This window comes from Chiloscyllium punctatum, chromosome 2 (genome assembly GCF_047496795.1).
Source record: "Chiloscyllium punctatum isolate Juve2018m chromosome 2, sChiPun1.3, whole genome shotgun sequence".
Lineage (NCBI taxonomy): Eukaryota > Metazoa > Chordata > Chondrichthyes > Orectolobiformes > Hemiscylliidae > Chiloscyllium > Chiloscyllium punctatum.
This window is the reverse complement of record NC_092740.1, coordinates 105,694,691-105,713,695: the sequence shown is the minus strand read 5'-3', so window position 1 is coordinate 105,713,695 and position 19,005 is coordinate 105,694,691. Positions and strand designations below refer to the sequence as shown.

Here is a 19,005-nt window from a genome sequence, read left to right as displayed (position 1 = left end):
GAGACACTCAAACAATGCACAGGATAACCTTTTATGCAGAACATACACAAAATTTTAACTCTTTCTGAAAAGCCTATACCATGTCCCTGTAATGCAATTATTACACAGGAATACAATTGTCAGCCCACCAGAAGCCACTGTGCTGTGGCCCTTGCCTTTTGAGTAACATTACGTTGTAATTAATAATAAGAGCATTGATAAATGGTACTCATTTGAACTTCAGTGGAGAAGCATCTATCCAGTGTTGGCTCCCAAAATGTGTAAGAAAGACACCGCTTGAATATTGCAAACAGACTCTAGTTTTATTACAAGAGTTTTTCTTGGACCTTTCATTTGAAATTGTGAAGGACAAAGGATGCAGACACCAAAGGGGAACTGGAATGATTCACAGTACATTTCAATTCAGATAAACCACAACTCTGTCCTGGCCCAGGAAATGTCAGGCATATTTGAAATCCTAGACTCCAGGCAATAGTTCAAAGGATAATAAGGTGGGGTGGAAACATTATATTATAATTTATTATGATTACATTCAGTATCAGTGGCAAGAAATGAGTTTGGCGCAAGTGAGAAATGCAGATGCTGGGAAGATTAGAGTTGAGAGTGTGGTGCTGGAAAAGCACAGGTAAGACAGCATCCGAGGAGCAGGAAAATCGACGTTTCAGGCAAAAGCCCTTCATAAAGAATGAGTTTGGTCCAGTGACAACGACTATGCCCCAACTGTCTTACTCAGAGATGACCAGTAGTCAGAAACTTGAGTGGGGACTAGAGGTATCCCTAACATCCCTGAGGAATTTGGTTGACAAAAATAAGAAATACACAAAAGGATAAGTAACGAATTTACCAAATCAATAAAAATGGTGGGACAATCAGGAGAAAACAAAATGATTAGACATGGATCCTCATGTTATGACAACAGAGTGTATGAGTGTAACTAAAGTGTAGGCCAACAAACCACAAAATGAAAAGTTAAAATGCAAGAAATGTCATGTCAGTTTTGCCAGCACTAACACAGCCACCACAATGCTCATTTGGGAAAGGTCAGAAAGGAAAATAGGCAATAGACACAGACTGAAATAAACTTTCCCATCTTGCTGGAGATCAGAGTTGAAAAGTGTGGTGCAGGAAAAGCTGAGCCAGTCAGGCAGCATCCAAGGAGCAGGACAGTTGACGTTTCGGGCATAAACTCATCAGGAATGAGAGGGTGGCCAAAGGGGGCTGAGAGATAAATGGGAAAGGGGTGGGGCTGGGGAGAAGGTAGCTGGGAATGCGATAGGTAGATGAAGGTGGGGGTGAAGGTGATTGGTTGGAGAGGAGGGTGGAGTGGATAGATGAGAAGGAAGATAGACAGGTCAGACTCTTGAACTGCCTACCTGTGCATCTTCCTTCCCAACTATCCGCTCCACACTCCTCTCCGACCTATCATCTTCACCCCCACCTTCACATACCTGATGAAAAGCTTATGCTTGAGACATTGACTCTCCTACTCCTCAGATGCTGCCTTTTCCAGCATCACTCTTTTCCCATCTTGTGTTTGGCTATCCTGATTGGATCCATAATATACTATAATTCAGAGTGTCCACTGTATCATCTCAGCATTGTGTTTGATAGTATTAAAATTTATACATTTATTTGCAGTCAAGCATGAATATTTACAAGATGAGACAATGACGTACAAAGCAGTCAAAATATCCATTCAATTAAACAATCAGTAAAAAGGGACAGGTCATACAGTTATACAGCATGGTAATAGACTCTTCAGTCCAACTCATTTGCACTGGTCACACATCCCAACCTCATCTAATCCCACTTTTTTCATTAATTTGTGAAATGTGGGCATCGCTGGCTGGTCAGCATTTGTTGCCCATCCTTAGCTGCCCTTCAGAAGGTTGTGGTGAGCTGCCTTCTTGAACCACTGCAGCCCACTGAGGGATGACCCATAATGCCATTAGGGAGGGAATTCCAGGATTTTGACTCCGTGACAATGAGGAATGGCCATATATTTCCAAGTCAGTATGGTGAATGACTTGTAGGGGAATTTGAAGGTGGTGGAGTTGCCATGTATCTGCTGCCCTTGTCCTTCAGAATGGAAGGTGCTGTCTGAGGATCGTTTGTGAATTTCTGCAGTGCATCTTGTATATAGTACACACTGGTGCAACTGAGCATTGGTGGTGAAGAGAGTGGATGCTTGTGGATGTGATAGCAATCAAGAGGGTTGTTTTGGCTGGATTTTTCTTGAGTGTTGTTGGAGCTACATTCATCCATGCAAGTGGGCAATATTCCACCATACTCGTGACTTGTGTCTTGTGTCTTGTAGATGGTGGACTAGCTTTGGGAATCAGGAGGTGAGTTACTTGCTGCAGTATTCCTAGCCTCTGTCCTGATCTTGTAGCCACTGTGTTTATGTTGTGAGTCCAGTTCAGTTTCTGGTAAATGGTAACCACAGAATTATGATAATGGGGCATTCGAGGACGGTAACGCTGTTGAATGTTAAGGTGCAGTGCTTAGGTTGTCTTTTATCGGTGATAGTCACAGCCTGGCATTTTTGTGGTGTTAATGTTACTTGCCACCTGTAAGCCCTAGATTTGTCTGGATCCTGTTATATTTGAACAGGGACTGCTTTACTATCTGAGGAATTGCAAATGATGCAGAACATCGGTGAACATCCCACTTCTGAACTTATGATGAAGGGAACATCATTGATGATGTGGCTGAAGGTGGTTGGGCCGAGGACAGTACCCTAAGGAACTCCTGCAGAGATGTCCTGGAGCTGAGGTAGCTGACTTCCAAAAGCCACAATCTTCTTCCAATGTGTCAGGTATGACCTCACCTCTTAAATTCAGCTCTTTTATCCATATTTAAACCAAGGCTGTAATGAACTCAGGAGCTGACTGGCCCTGGTGTGGTACCCAAACTGAGCAGGTTAAAAAAAAACATTCTGGAGATCACAGCAGGTCAGGCTTCCCATAGTCAGTCATTTTAAGACAGCATCCTGTTTGCCTGCACACTTGTCCGCCATGACAGCATCTTGACACTTGACAGCATGTTGCAAAACTCCAGCAAATCACAGAACAAACTGGAGGAACAATATCTGATCTTCAGACGAGACTCTTTTTGGATTTAATATTGAGTTCAGTACCTTAAGATTGTGAACCCACTCCTACTCCTTCTCTTTCTTTTAGCTTTACAGGTTATATTCTCTGTCACCACATTCTCTCTCTCCTCCCTCAACTCTATTGTAACTCTCTGTTCTTTCCTGTCTGGCAATTAGATACAGCATTGTTCTGCTATTCTCATATTCCAATTACTTTATCTGCACTCTCAACATCCCCTCTCCCCCAGCACTGCACCTCTCCCCCACAACTATTGCATTAAGGCTGACCTGCCACATTTCACGTCAGCTCAGAAGAAGATTCATCCAGACTCAAAACTTTAGCTTGCATACTTAGTTTTCAGTACAGGTTCCAGCATCTTCAGTAATTTGTTTATATCACTGAGCAGGTTATTGAGTAGGCGCTGCTTGATAGTACTGTTGATGTCATCTTCCATTACTTTAATGATGATCGAGAGTAGACTGATGGGATAGTAGTTGGCCTGGTTAGATTAATCCTGGTGTTTATGTACAGGATACACCTGGGCAATTTTCCACATTGTCAGATAGATGCCAGTATTGTAACTATACTGGATTGGCTTGGCTAAGGAAGTGGCAGGTTCTGGAGCACAAGTCTTCAGTATTATTGCCAGAATATTGTCAGGGCCCATTGCCTTTGCATTATTCAGTGACTCCAACTCTTTCTTAATATCACATGGAGTGAATTGAATTGGCTAAACACTGATATCTGTAATGCTAGGGACTACTGGAGGAGGTTGGGATGGATCATCCACTCAGCATTTCTGTCTGAAGATTGCTGCAAAACCTTCAGCCTTATCTTTTGCACTGATGTACTGGGAACTTTCATCATTTGTGGAACCTCTTTCTCCATGAGTTAATTGTCCACCACCATTCACAACTGGATGTGGCAGGTCTACAGAGCTTAGATTTGATTAGTTGGTTGTAGAACATAGAACATGGAACAGTCCAGCACAGAACACGCCCTTGAGCTCACGATGTTGTGCCGACCACTGATCCTCATGTATGCACCCTCAAATTTCTGTGACCATATGCATGTCTAGTAGTCTCTTAAATGTCCCCAATGACCTTGCCTCCACAACTGCTGCTGGCAACGCATTCCATGCTCTCACAACTCTCTGTGTAAAGAACCCGCCTCTGACATCCCCTCTATACTTTCCTCCAACCAGCTTAAAACTATGACCCCTCGTGTTAGTCACTTCCACCCTGGGAAATAGTCTCTGGCTATCAACTCTATCTATGCCTCGCATTATCTTGTATACCTCAATTAGGTCCCCTCTTCTCCTCCTTTTCTCCAATGAAAAAAGTCCGAGCTCAGTCAACCTCTCCTCATAAGATAAGCCCTCCAGTCCAGGCAGCATTCTGGTAAACCTCCTCTGAACCCTCTTTCTTATATGGCGACCAGAACTGGATGCAGTATTCCAAGTGCAGTGTAACCAAAGTTTTATAGAGCTGCAACAAGATCTCACGACCCTTAAACTCAATCCCCCTGTTAACGAAAGCCAATACACCATATGCTTTCTTAACAACCCTGTCCACTTGGGTGGCCATTTTAAGGGATCTATGTACCTGCACACCAAGATCCCTCTGTTCCTCCATACTGCTAAGAATCCTATCCTTATACCTGTACTCAGCTTTCAAATTTGAGCTTCCAAAATGCATCACCTTGCATTTATCCAGGTTGAACTCCATCTGCCACCTCTCAGCCCATCTCTGCATCCAGTCAATGTCTCGCTGCAGCCTACAACAGCCCTCTGTCAATGATACCTCCAACCTTTGTGTCATCTGCAAACTTGCTGACCCATCCTTCAATCCCCTCATCCAAGTCCTTAATAAAAATTACAAACAATAGAGGCCCAAGGACAGAGCCCTGTGGAACACCACTCACCACAGACTTCCAGGCAGAATATTTTCCTGCTACTACCACACGCTGTCGTCTGTTGGCCAGCCAATTCTGTATCCAGGCAGCTGTGTTCCCCTGAATCCCATTCCTCCTGACCTTCTGAATAAGCCCACCATGGGGAACCTTATCAAATGCCTTGCTGAAGTCCATATACACCACATCCACAGCTCGACCCTCATCACCTTTTCTAGTCACATCCTCAAAGAACTCGATAAGGTTTGTGAGGCATGGCCTGCCCCTCACAAAGCCATGTTGGCTGCATTTAATCAAGCCATGCTCTTCCAGATGGTCATAAATCCTATCCCTCAGAATCTTTTCTAACACCTTGCAGACGACAGACGTGAGACTTACTGGTCTGTAATTGCCGTGGATTTCCCTATTTCCTTTCTTGAAGAGAGGAATTACATTTGCCCCTCTCCAGTCCTCAAGTACGACTCTAGTGGAGAGCGAGGATGAAAGGATCTTCGCAAGTGGCGAAGCAATTGCATTTCTCGTTTCCCAAAGCAGCTGAGGACAAATCTGGTCCGGGCCTGGCGACTTGTCAATCTTAATGTTTGACAAAATTTTCAGCACATCAGCTTCCTCTATCTCTATCCATTTCAGCATGCACACCTGCTCTTCAAAGGTTTCATTCACTACAAAGTTCGTTTCTTTCATAAAGACAGAAGCAAAAAACTCATTTAGGGCTTCCCCTACCTCCTCAGATTCCACACACAAATTCCCTATGCTATCCCTGATGGGCCCTACTTTTTCTTTGACCATTCTCTTATTCCTCACGTTAAGTGTAAAATGCCTTTGTGTTCTCCCTAATCTGTTCTGCCAAGCCTTTCTCGTGCCCCCTCCTGGCTCTCCTCAGACCATTTTTAAGCTCCTTCCTCGCCTGCCTGTAATCCTGTAGAGCTGAGCTTGACCCTAGCTTCCTCCACCTTATGTAAGCTACCTTCTTCCTTTTGATGAGAAGCTCCACCGCTCTCATCATCCAAGGTTCCTTTATCTTACCACTTGCCTGTCTCAGAGGGACATATTTATTCATCACTTGCAACAACTGTTCCTTAAATAGTCTCCACATGTCTATAGTGCCTTTACCATGGAATAATTGCTCCCAATCCATGCTTCCTAACTCACGTCTAATTGCATCATAGTTTCCTCTTCCCCAATTAAATATCCTCCCATTTTGCCTAATCCTCTCCTTTTCCATAGCTATGTAGAATGTGAGACAGTTGTGGTCACTATCACCAAAATGCTCTCCCACCACAAGATCTGATACCTGTCCCGGCTCGTTTCTGAGCACTAAGTCTAGAATGGCCTCTCCCCTCGTCGGCCTGTCAACGTACTGAGTTAGGAAACCTTCCTGAACACACCTTACAAAAACAGCTCCATTCAAATCTTTTGCTCGAAGGAGGTTCCAATCAATATTGGGAAAGTTAAAGTCACCCATTACAACAACCATACTACATCCACACTTTTCCAAAATTTGCTGACCTGTGCTTTCTTCAATCTCCCTGCTGCTATTGGGGGACCTGTAGTAAACCCCTAATGAGGTGACTGCTCCCTTGCTGTTCCTAATTTCCACCCATACTGACTCAGTAAGCAGATCTTCCTCGACAATGGAAGCTTCTGTAGCTGTGATACCCTCTCTGATTAGCAGTGCTACACCCCCTCCTCTTTATCCCCCCCTCTCTATTCTTTTTAAATGCTCTAAACCCTGGAACATCCAGCAACCATTCCTGCCCCTGAGAAACCCATATCTCTGTTATGGCCACAACATCATTGCATCAGGTACTGATCCATGCTCTAAGTTCGTCACTTTTATTCCTGATACTCCTTGCGTTAAAGCAAACACACTTTAACTGCTACCTTGGTTCCTTGCCAGGAAAATCCTTCCCACTAGCTGGTCTACCTCTTGCTATTGCTTCATCTGCATCAACTCTCACCTCCGGTATACAGCTCAGGTTCCCACCCCCCTGCCATACTAGTTTAAACCCTCTCGAACTACTCGGGCAAACCTTCCACCCAGGACATTGGTCCCCTTCCAGTTCAGATGCAACCTGTCCTTGTTTTACAGGTTCCACCTTCCCCGGAAGGCATCCCAATTATCTACATATCTGAAGCCCTCCCTCCTACACCAGCTGCGCAACCACGTGTTCAGCTGCGCTCACTCCCTGTTCCTTACCTCGCTATCTCGTGGCACCTGTAGTAAACTAGATAACACTATTCTGTTCGTCCTGCTTTGCAGCTTCCATCCTAACTCCCTGAAATCACTTTTTATATTTTTGATCCTTTTCCTGGCTATATCATTAGTGCCAATATGTAACAAGATTTCTGGCTGTTCGCCCTGCCCTATTAGAACCCTATACACCCGATCGGAGACGTCCCGGACCCTGGCACCAGGGAGGCAAGATACCTTCCGGGAATCCCGATCCTGACCACAAAATCTCCTGTCGATTCCCCTGACTATCGAGTCCCCTACCACAAGTACTTTTCTATTCTGCCCCCTTCCCTTCTTTGCCACAGTGTCAGGCTCAGTGCCACAGAACTGACTGCTATGGTTTTCCTCTAGTAGGTCATCCCCTCCAGCAGTATTCAAAACGGTATACTTATTGCTGAGGGGAATGTCCGCAGGGAATCTCTGCACTGTCTGACTGTCCCCTTTCCTCCCCCTAACAGTAACTCATTTATCCTTGTCCTGAGCCTTGGGAGTGACCAACTCCCAGTAACTCCTCTCAATTACCCCCTCAGCCTCCCAAATGATTCATAGTTCATCCAGCTCCAGCTCCAATTCCCTGACACGGTTTTCAAGGAGCTGGAGTTGGGTGCACTTCCCACAGATGTAGCCAGCGGAGATGTGTGCCACATTCTGCAGGATTGTGTGATCGCTTAGCTCTGTTAATCACTTGCTGCTAATGCTGTTTGGCACACAAGCAGTCCTGCTTGGTAGTTTCACCAGGTTAACAACTTCACATTCCTGCTGCTGCTCCTGGCAAGCACTCCTGAACTCTGCATTGAAACATTTGAGGTAATTTTATTTTATTTTTTATAAGATCTGCAACTGTCACAAAATCAGAGTCGTGAAACTAGCATTTCAGAGGCTATTTTTAAAAAAATCTTTATCATACTATATTATCCTACAGCTATATATTTCACTCCCAAAAACACTATACAGATCTAATATGGATAGAATTTGGATGATCCTAACAACAGAGCTGTTTATAGTGCTCATAATTTATCATAGCAGTCTCATAAAATAAAACTTTTAAAAACACCTAATTCTGCACCTGTAACTGTGTTATGTTTATTTTGTACTTTTAAAATAAGGTCTGGAACAAACTGCCAGAGTCATTTTTCTGGACACCAACAAGAAAACTTAGCAATTTGATCAATTGCATGCAGATTCTACAAATGATCTTTGAACACATGCAAATTGTGTTTGCTCAGTAACAGATTCCTAGGAACTCTCAAAAACAACATGCAACTGCCCCACCTCCTGATAACCTCAAGCACTTTATCAAGAAATTTTAAACATACAAATTATAGATCACTCCTGATAACTGTGTTTAATTCAAATAATTTTTTGGTGTATTTTGATACAACATAAGCTGCTCTTTTAAAAAAAGAAAAAGTCAAGTTTGAGAAAATTGTATGCGATTTGAAAGGAACAATGACTGAACGAGGAGAAAATAAACACACACAGATAGAAAAAAGAAAATGCAAGGGTAAACAGGCTTTAGACAAAAATATAACCATCCAAAGTAGTATCTCAGCTATAACAAAAGATCAGTTGGGGTTGGCACACATGATCTCCTACATCAGGCATTACCTGAGGTATGAGCGATCACCAAACATGACTGTAGGTTGATTGATACCTCACCAGTGCTGATCCAGGATTATTATACCAGGCTTACAAAGAATGCTCCATAAAGCTAGAGGCCATGAAGGCCATGGAAGGAATTCTACAAAAGAACATTGTAGATCAGAAAATCCTGAGGCCAATCACTAATTTCCCAGTATGGCCAGTCAAAAAGGCCAATGGGTCATATCAATTAACAATAGACTACTCAGCGCTCAACAAGGTAATGCCATGGGAACAACCAATAGTGGCAAATCTCATGACTATCTTTAATTGAGTGAAACTCAAACATAAAATATTTACTGTTTTAAATTGAGCTAATGGATTCTGGTTGATACCACTAGACCAAAAACCTCAAGAAAAATTCAATTTTACTGTAGAGGGAAGGCAGTATACCTGTCAAAGGGTCCCACAGGGACTCCACAATAGTCCAGAGTGCTGATTTAGTATGATTTACAGCCAATCTTACAATCTAAAGGCGATATCTTAATAGCATCAGAGTCAGAAAGGAGCCACATCAGAGCTCACTTGTGGTCTTTAAGACACTGAAAAATGTTGGATTTAAGATATACCCCAAAAAGGCACAAGTAGGACAGTCATGTATTAGGTACAAGGACACAAGATCTGTCAGGGAAAAAAGGTCTTAGCACAGGACAGGAAAATGGCCACTGCAGACACATTTCCCCATAACAGTAATGGAGGGGGCGGAGGGTGGGGGCGGGCTTGGGATCTGAAACATTATGAGGCTGTGTAACTGTCCTGCCACAACTTCCGACTCCAGTTTACAGGAACTGCAGCACCAAAACAGATGTTAGTAAAGTGGAAAAACTCATGACAGAAAAAGGTCAAATGGAGACCAGAATCAGAGACAGCTTATGCAAAAGTGAAGGCTGGTGTCATAACAGCACCAGCCTTCAACTCCTGGCTGTTCCACATTTACAGCAGTACAAATGGGTTTGTTTACATGACACACTGGTCGCACAACAGTGAGAAGAGAATACAAGACCTGTGGTATATGTTTTCCCCACAGCAATCCTCTGTAGTGAAGGGACTGGTGAGGTGTGTGTCTGCACTAGAATGCATGCAATCTGGATGTGTAAACTGTCACTACATATATCGAATGGTGTGATGCTGGAAAAGCACAGCCAGTCAGACATCATCTGAGGAGCAGGAGAGTTGATATTTCGAGCATAAGTTCTTCATCAGGGATAGGGGGATGGCCCGGGGGGGATGAGGGAAAGTAGCTGAAAATGCAATAGGTTGATGAAGGTGATGGGTCAGAGGGGAGGGTGGAGTAGATAGGTTGAAAGGAAGATGGACAGGCAGGACAGTTCAAGAGGGCGATGCCAAGTTGGAAGGTTGGATCTGGGATAAGGTGGGGGGATGGGAAATGAGGAAACTGGTGAAATCCACATTGATCCCATGAGGTCGGTGGGTCTCAAGGCAAAAGATGAGGCACTCTTCCTCCACGCATGGGGTGGCTACAGTTTGGCAATGGAGGACTTGCATGTACTTGGCGGAGTGTGAGTAGGAGTTAAAATGTTTGGCCACAGGGCGGTAAGGTTGCTTAGTGCATGTGTCCCAGAGATGTTCTCTGAAATGATCCACAAGTTGGCATCCTGTTTCCCAATGTAGAGAAGACCACATTGAGAGCAATGGACACAGTAGATGTATGTGAAAGTACTGATAAATCTCTGAAGGATGTGGAAGGATCCTTTGGGGCCTTGGACGGAGGTGAGGTGGGAGATGTGGGACCAGGCTTTGCACTTCTTGCGGTGTCAGGGGAAGGTGCCAGGAGTGAAGGGTGGGCTGGTGTGGGGCACCGATCTAAAAAGGGAGTTGGATAGGGGTGGGGAGGGAAATATAATCCCCAATGGTGGGGTCTGTTTTTCGGTAGTGGAAATGGCGAAGGATGACGTGATGTATCCATCTATGCAGAGGTGGGGAGTTCTGTCCTTATTGCATGTGGAGAGGTGGGGGTCAAGGGTGAAAGTGTAGGAAGTGGAGGAGATGTGCTGGAGGGCATTGTCGACCATCTAGGAGGGAAATTGCAGTCTTTGAAGGAGGACCATCTGTGATGTTCTATGGTGGAATTAATCCTTCTGGGAGCAGTTGTGGCACGGTGGCTCAGTGGTTAGATGAGGAAGGTTAGATGGGTTGCCATGTTAAATTGCCTGTAGTGTTCAGTGATGTGTAGGTTAGCTGCATTAGTCAGGGTACGTAGAGCTGAAGGGCCTGTTTCCACACTGTAGGGATTCTATTCTGTGATTGCAGCAGAGGTGGAGGAATTGGGAATTAGGGATAGCATTGTTACAGGAGGCAGAGTGGGAGGAGGTGTAGTCCAGGTAGCTGTGGGAGTTGTTGGGTTTGAAGTAAATGTTTGTGTTGAGTCAGTCGCTGGAAGTGAAAATTGTTCAGGAAGGGGAGGGTGGTGTCCAAGATGATCCAGGTGAACTTACTGTTGGGCTGGAACTTGTTCGTGAAGTTGATGAACTGTTCACCCTCCTTGTGGGAGCACGAGGTGGCACCGATAGTCATCAATGTAAGGTGGAAAAGGCGCGGAATGGTACCAGTGTAGCTGCAGAAGATGGACTGTTCCACTTACCTGACAAAGAGGCAGGCATAGCTGGGGCCCATGTGGGTGCCCATGGCTACCCCTTTAGTCTGGAGGAAACGGGACAAATAATACTGTACACTCAGCATAATTTAGTAGCATTATTAAACACCAGAAATTGAAAGTAGTATTTGACTCTAGATGAGCTGTATGGGAAGTTGTGTTAATACCCAAAGACAAGACGGTATAGATGTTAAAAAATACAAAAGTTAACCAGCAGATAGAATGATATCTGAAAGGGAACCATAACAGTGTCAAATGTCAGACCAAGATATGGAGTGAGGGTAAGTGTTTGGGTGGGGAAAATGGGGGTAATCTCAGATGAACTGCTTTGAGTTCTATGTTGATGAATCTAGAAGGAACACACTTTACAGACAGTATTTTGAAAATAATATGTGATCTGCTCTGGGTGAAACAGAAATTCCAAATTTCTTACTATGCACAAAGCTCAGGAATTGTAAAGCATATGAACCCCATCTTAAAAAGATGCTATTAGAAGGTAATTACAGTTACTATTTGGGGATAGGTGAACACGCTCCCCTGCATATCAATGTGGCTGAGGACTATCCCTAATAGGACAATATTGTTAACCCCTTTTAGTTGATCACCAGAAGGGTTATACACCTGCCTGAAGGCATAGCTGCTGGAAACGTGGATATATGACCCATAAGAAATAAATTTTTAAAAATTAAATAATTAAAAGGATAGCCAAAGAATTACAACAGGAAATGAAGGACCAACAGATGACTAAGGATTTGGACGAGATGACAAAAGGAAAACTCATTTCACCACCAGCTAAAGTCAGGGATGTGGTGTTTATTCAGCTCATCCCTAGCCAACCACATTTTGTCCCAAAATGGACTGGACCATAAAAAATTATTTTGATCAGATATTTATGTGCCTGTGTTGACATGATAGTAAAAGGTAGGTGGAAACATTGGTTGCACTTTAAAAAGTATGATGCAAATAAGGAAGACTGAAGTAGAGGGCAAAAGGGTGAAAACGAAAATAACTAGTTTGTGCTCTGTTAGCCATGTAGTTTAGGATTCATTCCCTATCTGGAGGAGTGGTCATCTGAAGGACCAAAGGACCAACCTCAAATATGGGAGGGTCACCTTTGTCAGTCAACAAGGAGGGATTAAGTGGAGAAAGCTATCCCAAATAAACAACCAAACTCCTTATGATTATCAAAAGTATGTTTAATTACAGAAATGACAATAACGAGCTAATCTCTATGCCAAGAAAAGAAGAGGGTTGGTGTCAATAACCATTATCAGGATTCTGGCTGATGCAACAAATGGCACACAGAATATAAACTATGAAGCAGCAGTCAACATGGGTTCATATTACAAAAATGTCAGCAATAGATATTTTGTAAAAGAAGCTTTACATAACACAACAGAAAGATTGATGCCCTTCAAATGTGGCACTGAGCTTTTGCATTTACCCTCAAGTGATGAAGAGGGCCGAGGAAGAGCTTAGATGTGGAATGGAACACCGATGGAAAAATGAGAATCCAATATGCTTCCAGATCAGCAATGGTGATGACGGACACAGCATATGTGCAATAGATCTAGATACGACATGTGAGGGATTTTTTACAATTAACCTTTATCCCTTGAGACTGCAGGAACAAGGGTCAATGTCCCAGTGAAGAGGATGGTAGACACATGATATTGAACCCTAAGGTCTAAGCAAGGTTTAAACAGAATTGACTACAATGGCAGATTCCTGGACCAATACCATTATGCTATCACAGGACACAACAACATCTCAGAAGAAGGGCTTCTGCCCGAAACGTCGATTCTCCTGTTCCTTTGATGCTGCCTGACCTGCTGCGCTTTTCCAGCAACACAATTTTAAGCTCTGATCTCCAGCATCTGCAGTCCTCACTTTCTCCAACAACATCTCGGAGACTATTTTATCTGGTCATGGCTCATGGGCAACAAAACAGACTGGTACTGTATACAGATGGTGAAGCGTTATATGATAATGTTAAATATGAAATGATATCTGCAGATGTGAACTTGTCAGGGATGCAAATGACTGAGTATTGCAGAAATCATAACCCCTATAAAAACTATACAAATGATTGAGTAAAGCTGTGATTAATCAGGAGGCCAATGTCACAGGCACCACTAGATTTAAGGGACATGTAGCTTTCCACCGCCAGTACAGTCCTACAGCATGAAAACATACCTCTCAGTCCAACCAGTCCATACCACACATAATCCCAAACTGAACTAGTCCCACTCGCTTGTTCCTGGCCCATATCTCTCCAAACCTTTTCTATTCATGTACCTATCCAAATGTCTTTAAAATGTCGTAATTATACTCACATCCACCACTTCCCCTGGAAGTTCATCCCACAAGCGAACCACCCTCTGTGTAAAAACATTGCCTCTCATGTGTTTTTAAATCTTTCTCATCTCTCACCTTTAAAATATAGCCCCCTAATCTTGAAATTCTCCATCCAAGGGAAAAGACAACTACCATTAACTTGATCTACACCTCTCATTATTTTTAAAATTTCTGTCAGATTGCTTCTCAACCACCCACACTTCAGTGAAAAATATCCCAGCCTATCCAGCCTTCTTTTATAACTCTAATCTCTCATCTCTGGCAACATCCAGGTAAATCTCTTCTGAATTCTCTTCAGCTTAATATTTGGCCCTGATTCAAAGTCACTGACGTAGTGGATTGGATTAACTGTATCCAATTGTGGGGAATGTCCAAGAAACCAGGTGACTTGACATCGAAAGGAATGACCAGGGCAAACCTGGTAATTCAGAGGTGCACTATGAATCAATGTGATCGATATGTTACTGGCAATCTCCTCAGTCATAGCAGATACTGTCTTAGATCTTCAGTATTGACTGAAGATTGTTGGGTTAATCTGGGTCAATGACTCACTTCAGTGTTATTCCATAGATATGTATGCCATGGGCAAGAACCAGAGCATATACAGACTACCATTCTACCGGTGCTGGAGAAATGGAAGTCTCACAATTTGCTCCCATCCAGTCAGATTCGGGGTCTTGGATGAAAGAGGGTACAACTGAATCGAGGGCTGCATTTTAGAAATTATCCACAGAGAAACCATACTCAGTTGCTTAGGATACAAACAGAAGGGGGAATACTGCATAACAACTATTGAGGATACAAGGGGAAGGAGGAAAGCTGTGTAACAAGTACCGTTGAGTCATAAATTGTGTGGAAGTTTACACTGCAACATCACCAACTACCAACATCCACTTTAGATCCTGATTCCCAGTACTATCAGACAAACGTAAGTGGTGAATGTACCAAAAAAAACGGCATGTCCCAGTCAACACCTCCAACACACTCAGTGATACTCTACAGCAATATGAGGAATCAAACTAGGCTCCAATACCCTGTCTTCCTAAAGGTCTGACCAAGATTAAAAAGAGACTTTATGAATTATAATGCAACAGTGTTGTGTGTTACAAATAGAACTTTACGAAAAAAACTAATTCAGGAGAACACTTATGTGCCTGACAAGGTGGAAGCACTGGAACTGTAGGCTGAATATACCCTGGATAAGAATAATCTTTCATGTACTCATTGCAGTACAGCCAGTGTTATCATTAGCATGGGAAATTGCAGCATGTTGCATATGTAAGAGGAAAACCCTTGATCACCAAACTAACAATGTTAAAAGAACAACAACAGTTGCTATGACTGGACTGAATGTCAATACAGCCCTAGCATCCTGTATTGGTGATCGCACACCACTTGGAAAGACAGGGATCAGGTATCAGGAAGCTTAAAATCTGGGGAGAGGTCCGGGTGATGCCGTGGCCCATTAACCTCTCTCTGGTGACTACTCTGGAGTCATGACAGATCAATAGAATGCAGATTAATTGGAGATCTTATGCTAACAGTTATGCACCCAAATGGGGGGACTGAATGTGCAAAGTTCGACAATGCTAGTCAGGACTAGCAGCTGGGGTGTCAAACCAAATAATGAAGCAGAGTTACTCAATTAAGAAACTAAGGTCGGTGGAGTTGTGGATAGTGAAGAAGGATGTTGTAGGTTACAGAGAGACATAGATAAGCTGCAAAGCTGGGCTGAGACGTGGTAAATGGAGTTTAATACGGACAAGTGTGAGGTGATTCACTTTGGTCGGAGTAACCGGAATGCAAAGTACTGGGCTAATGGTAAGATTCTTGGTAGTGTAGATGAGCAGAGAGATCTCAGTGTCCAGGAACACAGACCTTGAAATTTGCCACCCAGGTTGACAGGGTTGTTATGAAGGCATACAGTGTTTTAGCTTTTATTAATAGAGGGATGGAGTTCCGGAACCAGGAGGTTATGCTACAGCTTTACAAAACTCTGGTGCGGCTGCACTTGGAGTATTGTGTACAGTTCTGGTCACCACATTCTAAGAAGGATGTGGAAGCTTTGGAAAGGGTGCAGAGGAGATTTACTAGGATGTTGCCTGGTATGGAGGGAAGGTCTTACGAGGAAAGGCTGAGGGACTTGAGGCTGTTTTTGTTGGAGAGAAGAAAGTTGAGAGGTGACTTAATAGAGACATATAAGATAATCAAGAGGGTTAGATACAGTGGACAGGGAGAGATTTTTTCCAAGTATGGTGACGGCAAGCACGAGGGGGAATAGCTTTAAACCGAGGGGTGATAGATATAGGACTGATGTCAGAGGTAGTTTCTTTACTCAGAGAGTAGTAAAGGTATGGAATGCTTTGCCTGCAACGGTAGTAGATTCGCCAACTTTAAGTACATTTAAGTCGTCATGGAATAGTGTAGGTTAGATGGGCTTCAGGTTGGTATGACTGGTCAGCGCAACATCGAGGGCTGAAGAGCCTGTACTGTGTTGTAATGTTCTATGTTCTATGTAAATGCACAGGATTACCGTTTTTGCAGAATGTATACATATTTTTCACTGTCTCCAACAGGACAATATGAAGTCCCTGAAATGCAATTATTGTACAGGAACACTATTATCAGCCCACCAGAAGCTACTGTGCTGTGACCTTTGCCTACTTAATTCTGTTTAAATTGTAATGAAAACGTATGTAAATTATGTGCATTTGAACCTTGGTGGAGGAGCACCTGGACTGTCCAGTGTTGGCTCTCTGCAAGAGTAATAAAGACATGAGCTAAATATTGCAACTGGATTCCGAGTGCTGAAATATTACAATAGATTATTTCTCTGACCTTTCAACACTATTCGCTTTGTCCACAATTTTTAATCTCTATTTTATGAATCCTTAATTTGGGACATCTTCGTTTTATATGGTAGTTTAATCTTAAAGATCAGTTCTTAAAGATCTTAAAAATCACAATAATGTATTAGTTGGTAGCATATCTGGAGCATGGGAAATTGCAGCATGTTGCATATGTAAGAGGAAAACCCTTGATGACCAAACTAACATAACGTTAAAAGAACAATAACAGTTACTGCGACAGGCCAGAATATTAATACAGCCCTAGCATCCTATGTTGGTGGTTGCACACCACTGGAAAGACAGGAGTCTCAGGTATCAGGAAGCTTAAAATCTGGGGAGAGGTCTGGGTAATGCCATGGGCTATGGACCTCTCTCGGGTTCTTTCATCAAGGTTTGTGTACAATACTGTGTAATTTCACATCTCATGTATCTTCACATCAATCTTTTGATATCAGGCACAGACTCCTCAGGGATAGAATCTCTGTGGTGCAAGAACCCAAATTATTGGATTCTTACTGGGCTCTAAACTGAAAATAACTATTGATGGGTATGTTACATTTCAGAGTATTAAAGCAGTATTATAAAGAAAGGAAATGTACTGTATACCCAAAATATTCCAACGTACATTACACTTTAGTGAACTCTCATTAAGAAACAGTAAGTTCAAAATATGTGCTTGTTCTCAAGGCAATACTTCAGCATTGATGATCAAATTAATAAGTGTAAACAATTACCTGCCTGGTGGAGAGGACAATGACCTCTGTAGTCCAGAGTTTATGTCATGGTAGAATGGTTGGCTTTGAATTTCTGCAAGGTTGTAACTAATCCCACTTCCTTGAGTAATAGCCGCTGAAAATACATAATGTATTTATTTGGTAAGACTACAAAATATTTGAAATACAATTATTTATTGAAGGAGAAAGGTTAAAACAGACAATTACTGAATGATGACTAAAATTAAAAACTGCAATTTAATCATTAAAATTTTATAAAATAATTTTTAAACATTCCTGGAAAATTTGCCGAAAATATGTTCATGTGTTAAAATATTTTCAGCTTTCTCTCTTCATTTCTGAAGGCTTTGGAAGCTCATACAATTGCAAAGGTAGTAGCAGTTCTCTCCAAGATCATTTTAAACTTCTATTATTCCAATTCCACTCTGCCTGGAAATCTTCATATAAACTGCAGACACCAGAGAGTTCTGATAAAATTAAGTAAATCGTTACTTGCGAAAAGATTGACTCTTAAATATGTAGTCTAACTCAGAGTAACTACTAAACTGACCCTGTACTTATCTCATACACCCAAAGCTACCTCTTCTACAGATCCCTTACATCTGCCAGACTAAACAAATCATTCCCCTCCACACTCCCTACCCACCAACCCCCCTGACTTGGCATCTGCCCACCCACTGCATCCTGATACAAAGCACCACCCTTATGATAGATTCAAACTGATTCACACCCTCTACCCACCTGTCACTGCTCCCCCCTACTTGTTTAGCACCCTACAAAACTGCACCTTGCCCCCTACACATATGGCATCTTATCCCTGATATCCTATCTCTGCCCCAGCTGACATCCTACATACATGGCACCCTATCTAGTAAAGTACCTTATCTACCTGACACCTACCCACTATACGTCTGGCATCCTATCCCTACCACTCTATCCACTCACAGCTGAAACCTTACTTACATGACCAACTACTCCCCCTACCCATATGGCACCCTACCCTCACAGAATAGTGAAAATGCGGTGTGGTTTGCCTTCCTCTAACAAGTACTAGACAACTATGAGGACAGAGATAAGGAAAATCTGGCTCTATATCTGACTAAAACAGAAATTTATAATAGTTTTACATTCTCTCTCTAGAGGACTCATTTACTTACGTTTTTCCTTTTAAATATCTGTAGAAACCTTTACTGATTGTTTTATCTTTCTGGTTAGCTTTCTCTAGTACTCTCATCCTTCTTTGCTATTCTTTAAATTCCTTATGCATCTTTAAAATGATGCATAAGAAGTTCTTTAAATTATGTCCAATTCTCTGTCTTGACACTCAACTTGAAATGAAATATCTTTTCTCAATTTTGAACTATTTTTAAATTTCTTAGTTGGATTTTGTGTCTTTCCCTTGGAATCGTTTTTTTTCCTTCTCGCTGGAAGATACCTTTTCTGACAATTCTGAAATATCTTCTTCAATGTCCACCACTGCACCTATAACCTAATTTCCCAGTTCACTTTTGCCAACTCTGTCTTCATGTCCTCATAACTGCTCTTATTTAAGTTTAATACTAGTGTC

At 42.5% G+C, this 19,005-nt stretch overlaps 1 protein-coding gene across 14 annotated transcripts in view; it reads right to left on the bottom strand.

Annotated features, from left to right (window-relative positions):
- LOC140487439 (nuclear factor 1 B-type-like) overlaps positions 1-19,005 on the bottom strand; it is a 628,152-nt gene that overhangs the window by 103,918 nt on the left and 505,229 nt on the right. For all 14 annotated transcript variants that reach the window (XM_072586906.1, XM_072586916.1, XM_072586907.1 and 11 more), the window contains exon 5: positions 17,439-17,553. In XM_072586906.1, coding sequence (XP_072443007.1) covers positions 17,439-17,553 — 115 coding nt within the window. The remainder of the gene's footprint in view (positions 1-17,438; positions 17,554-19,005) is intronic.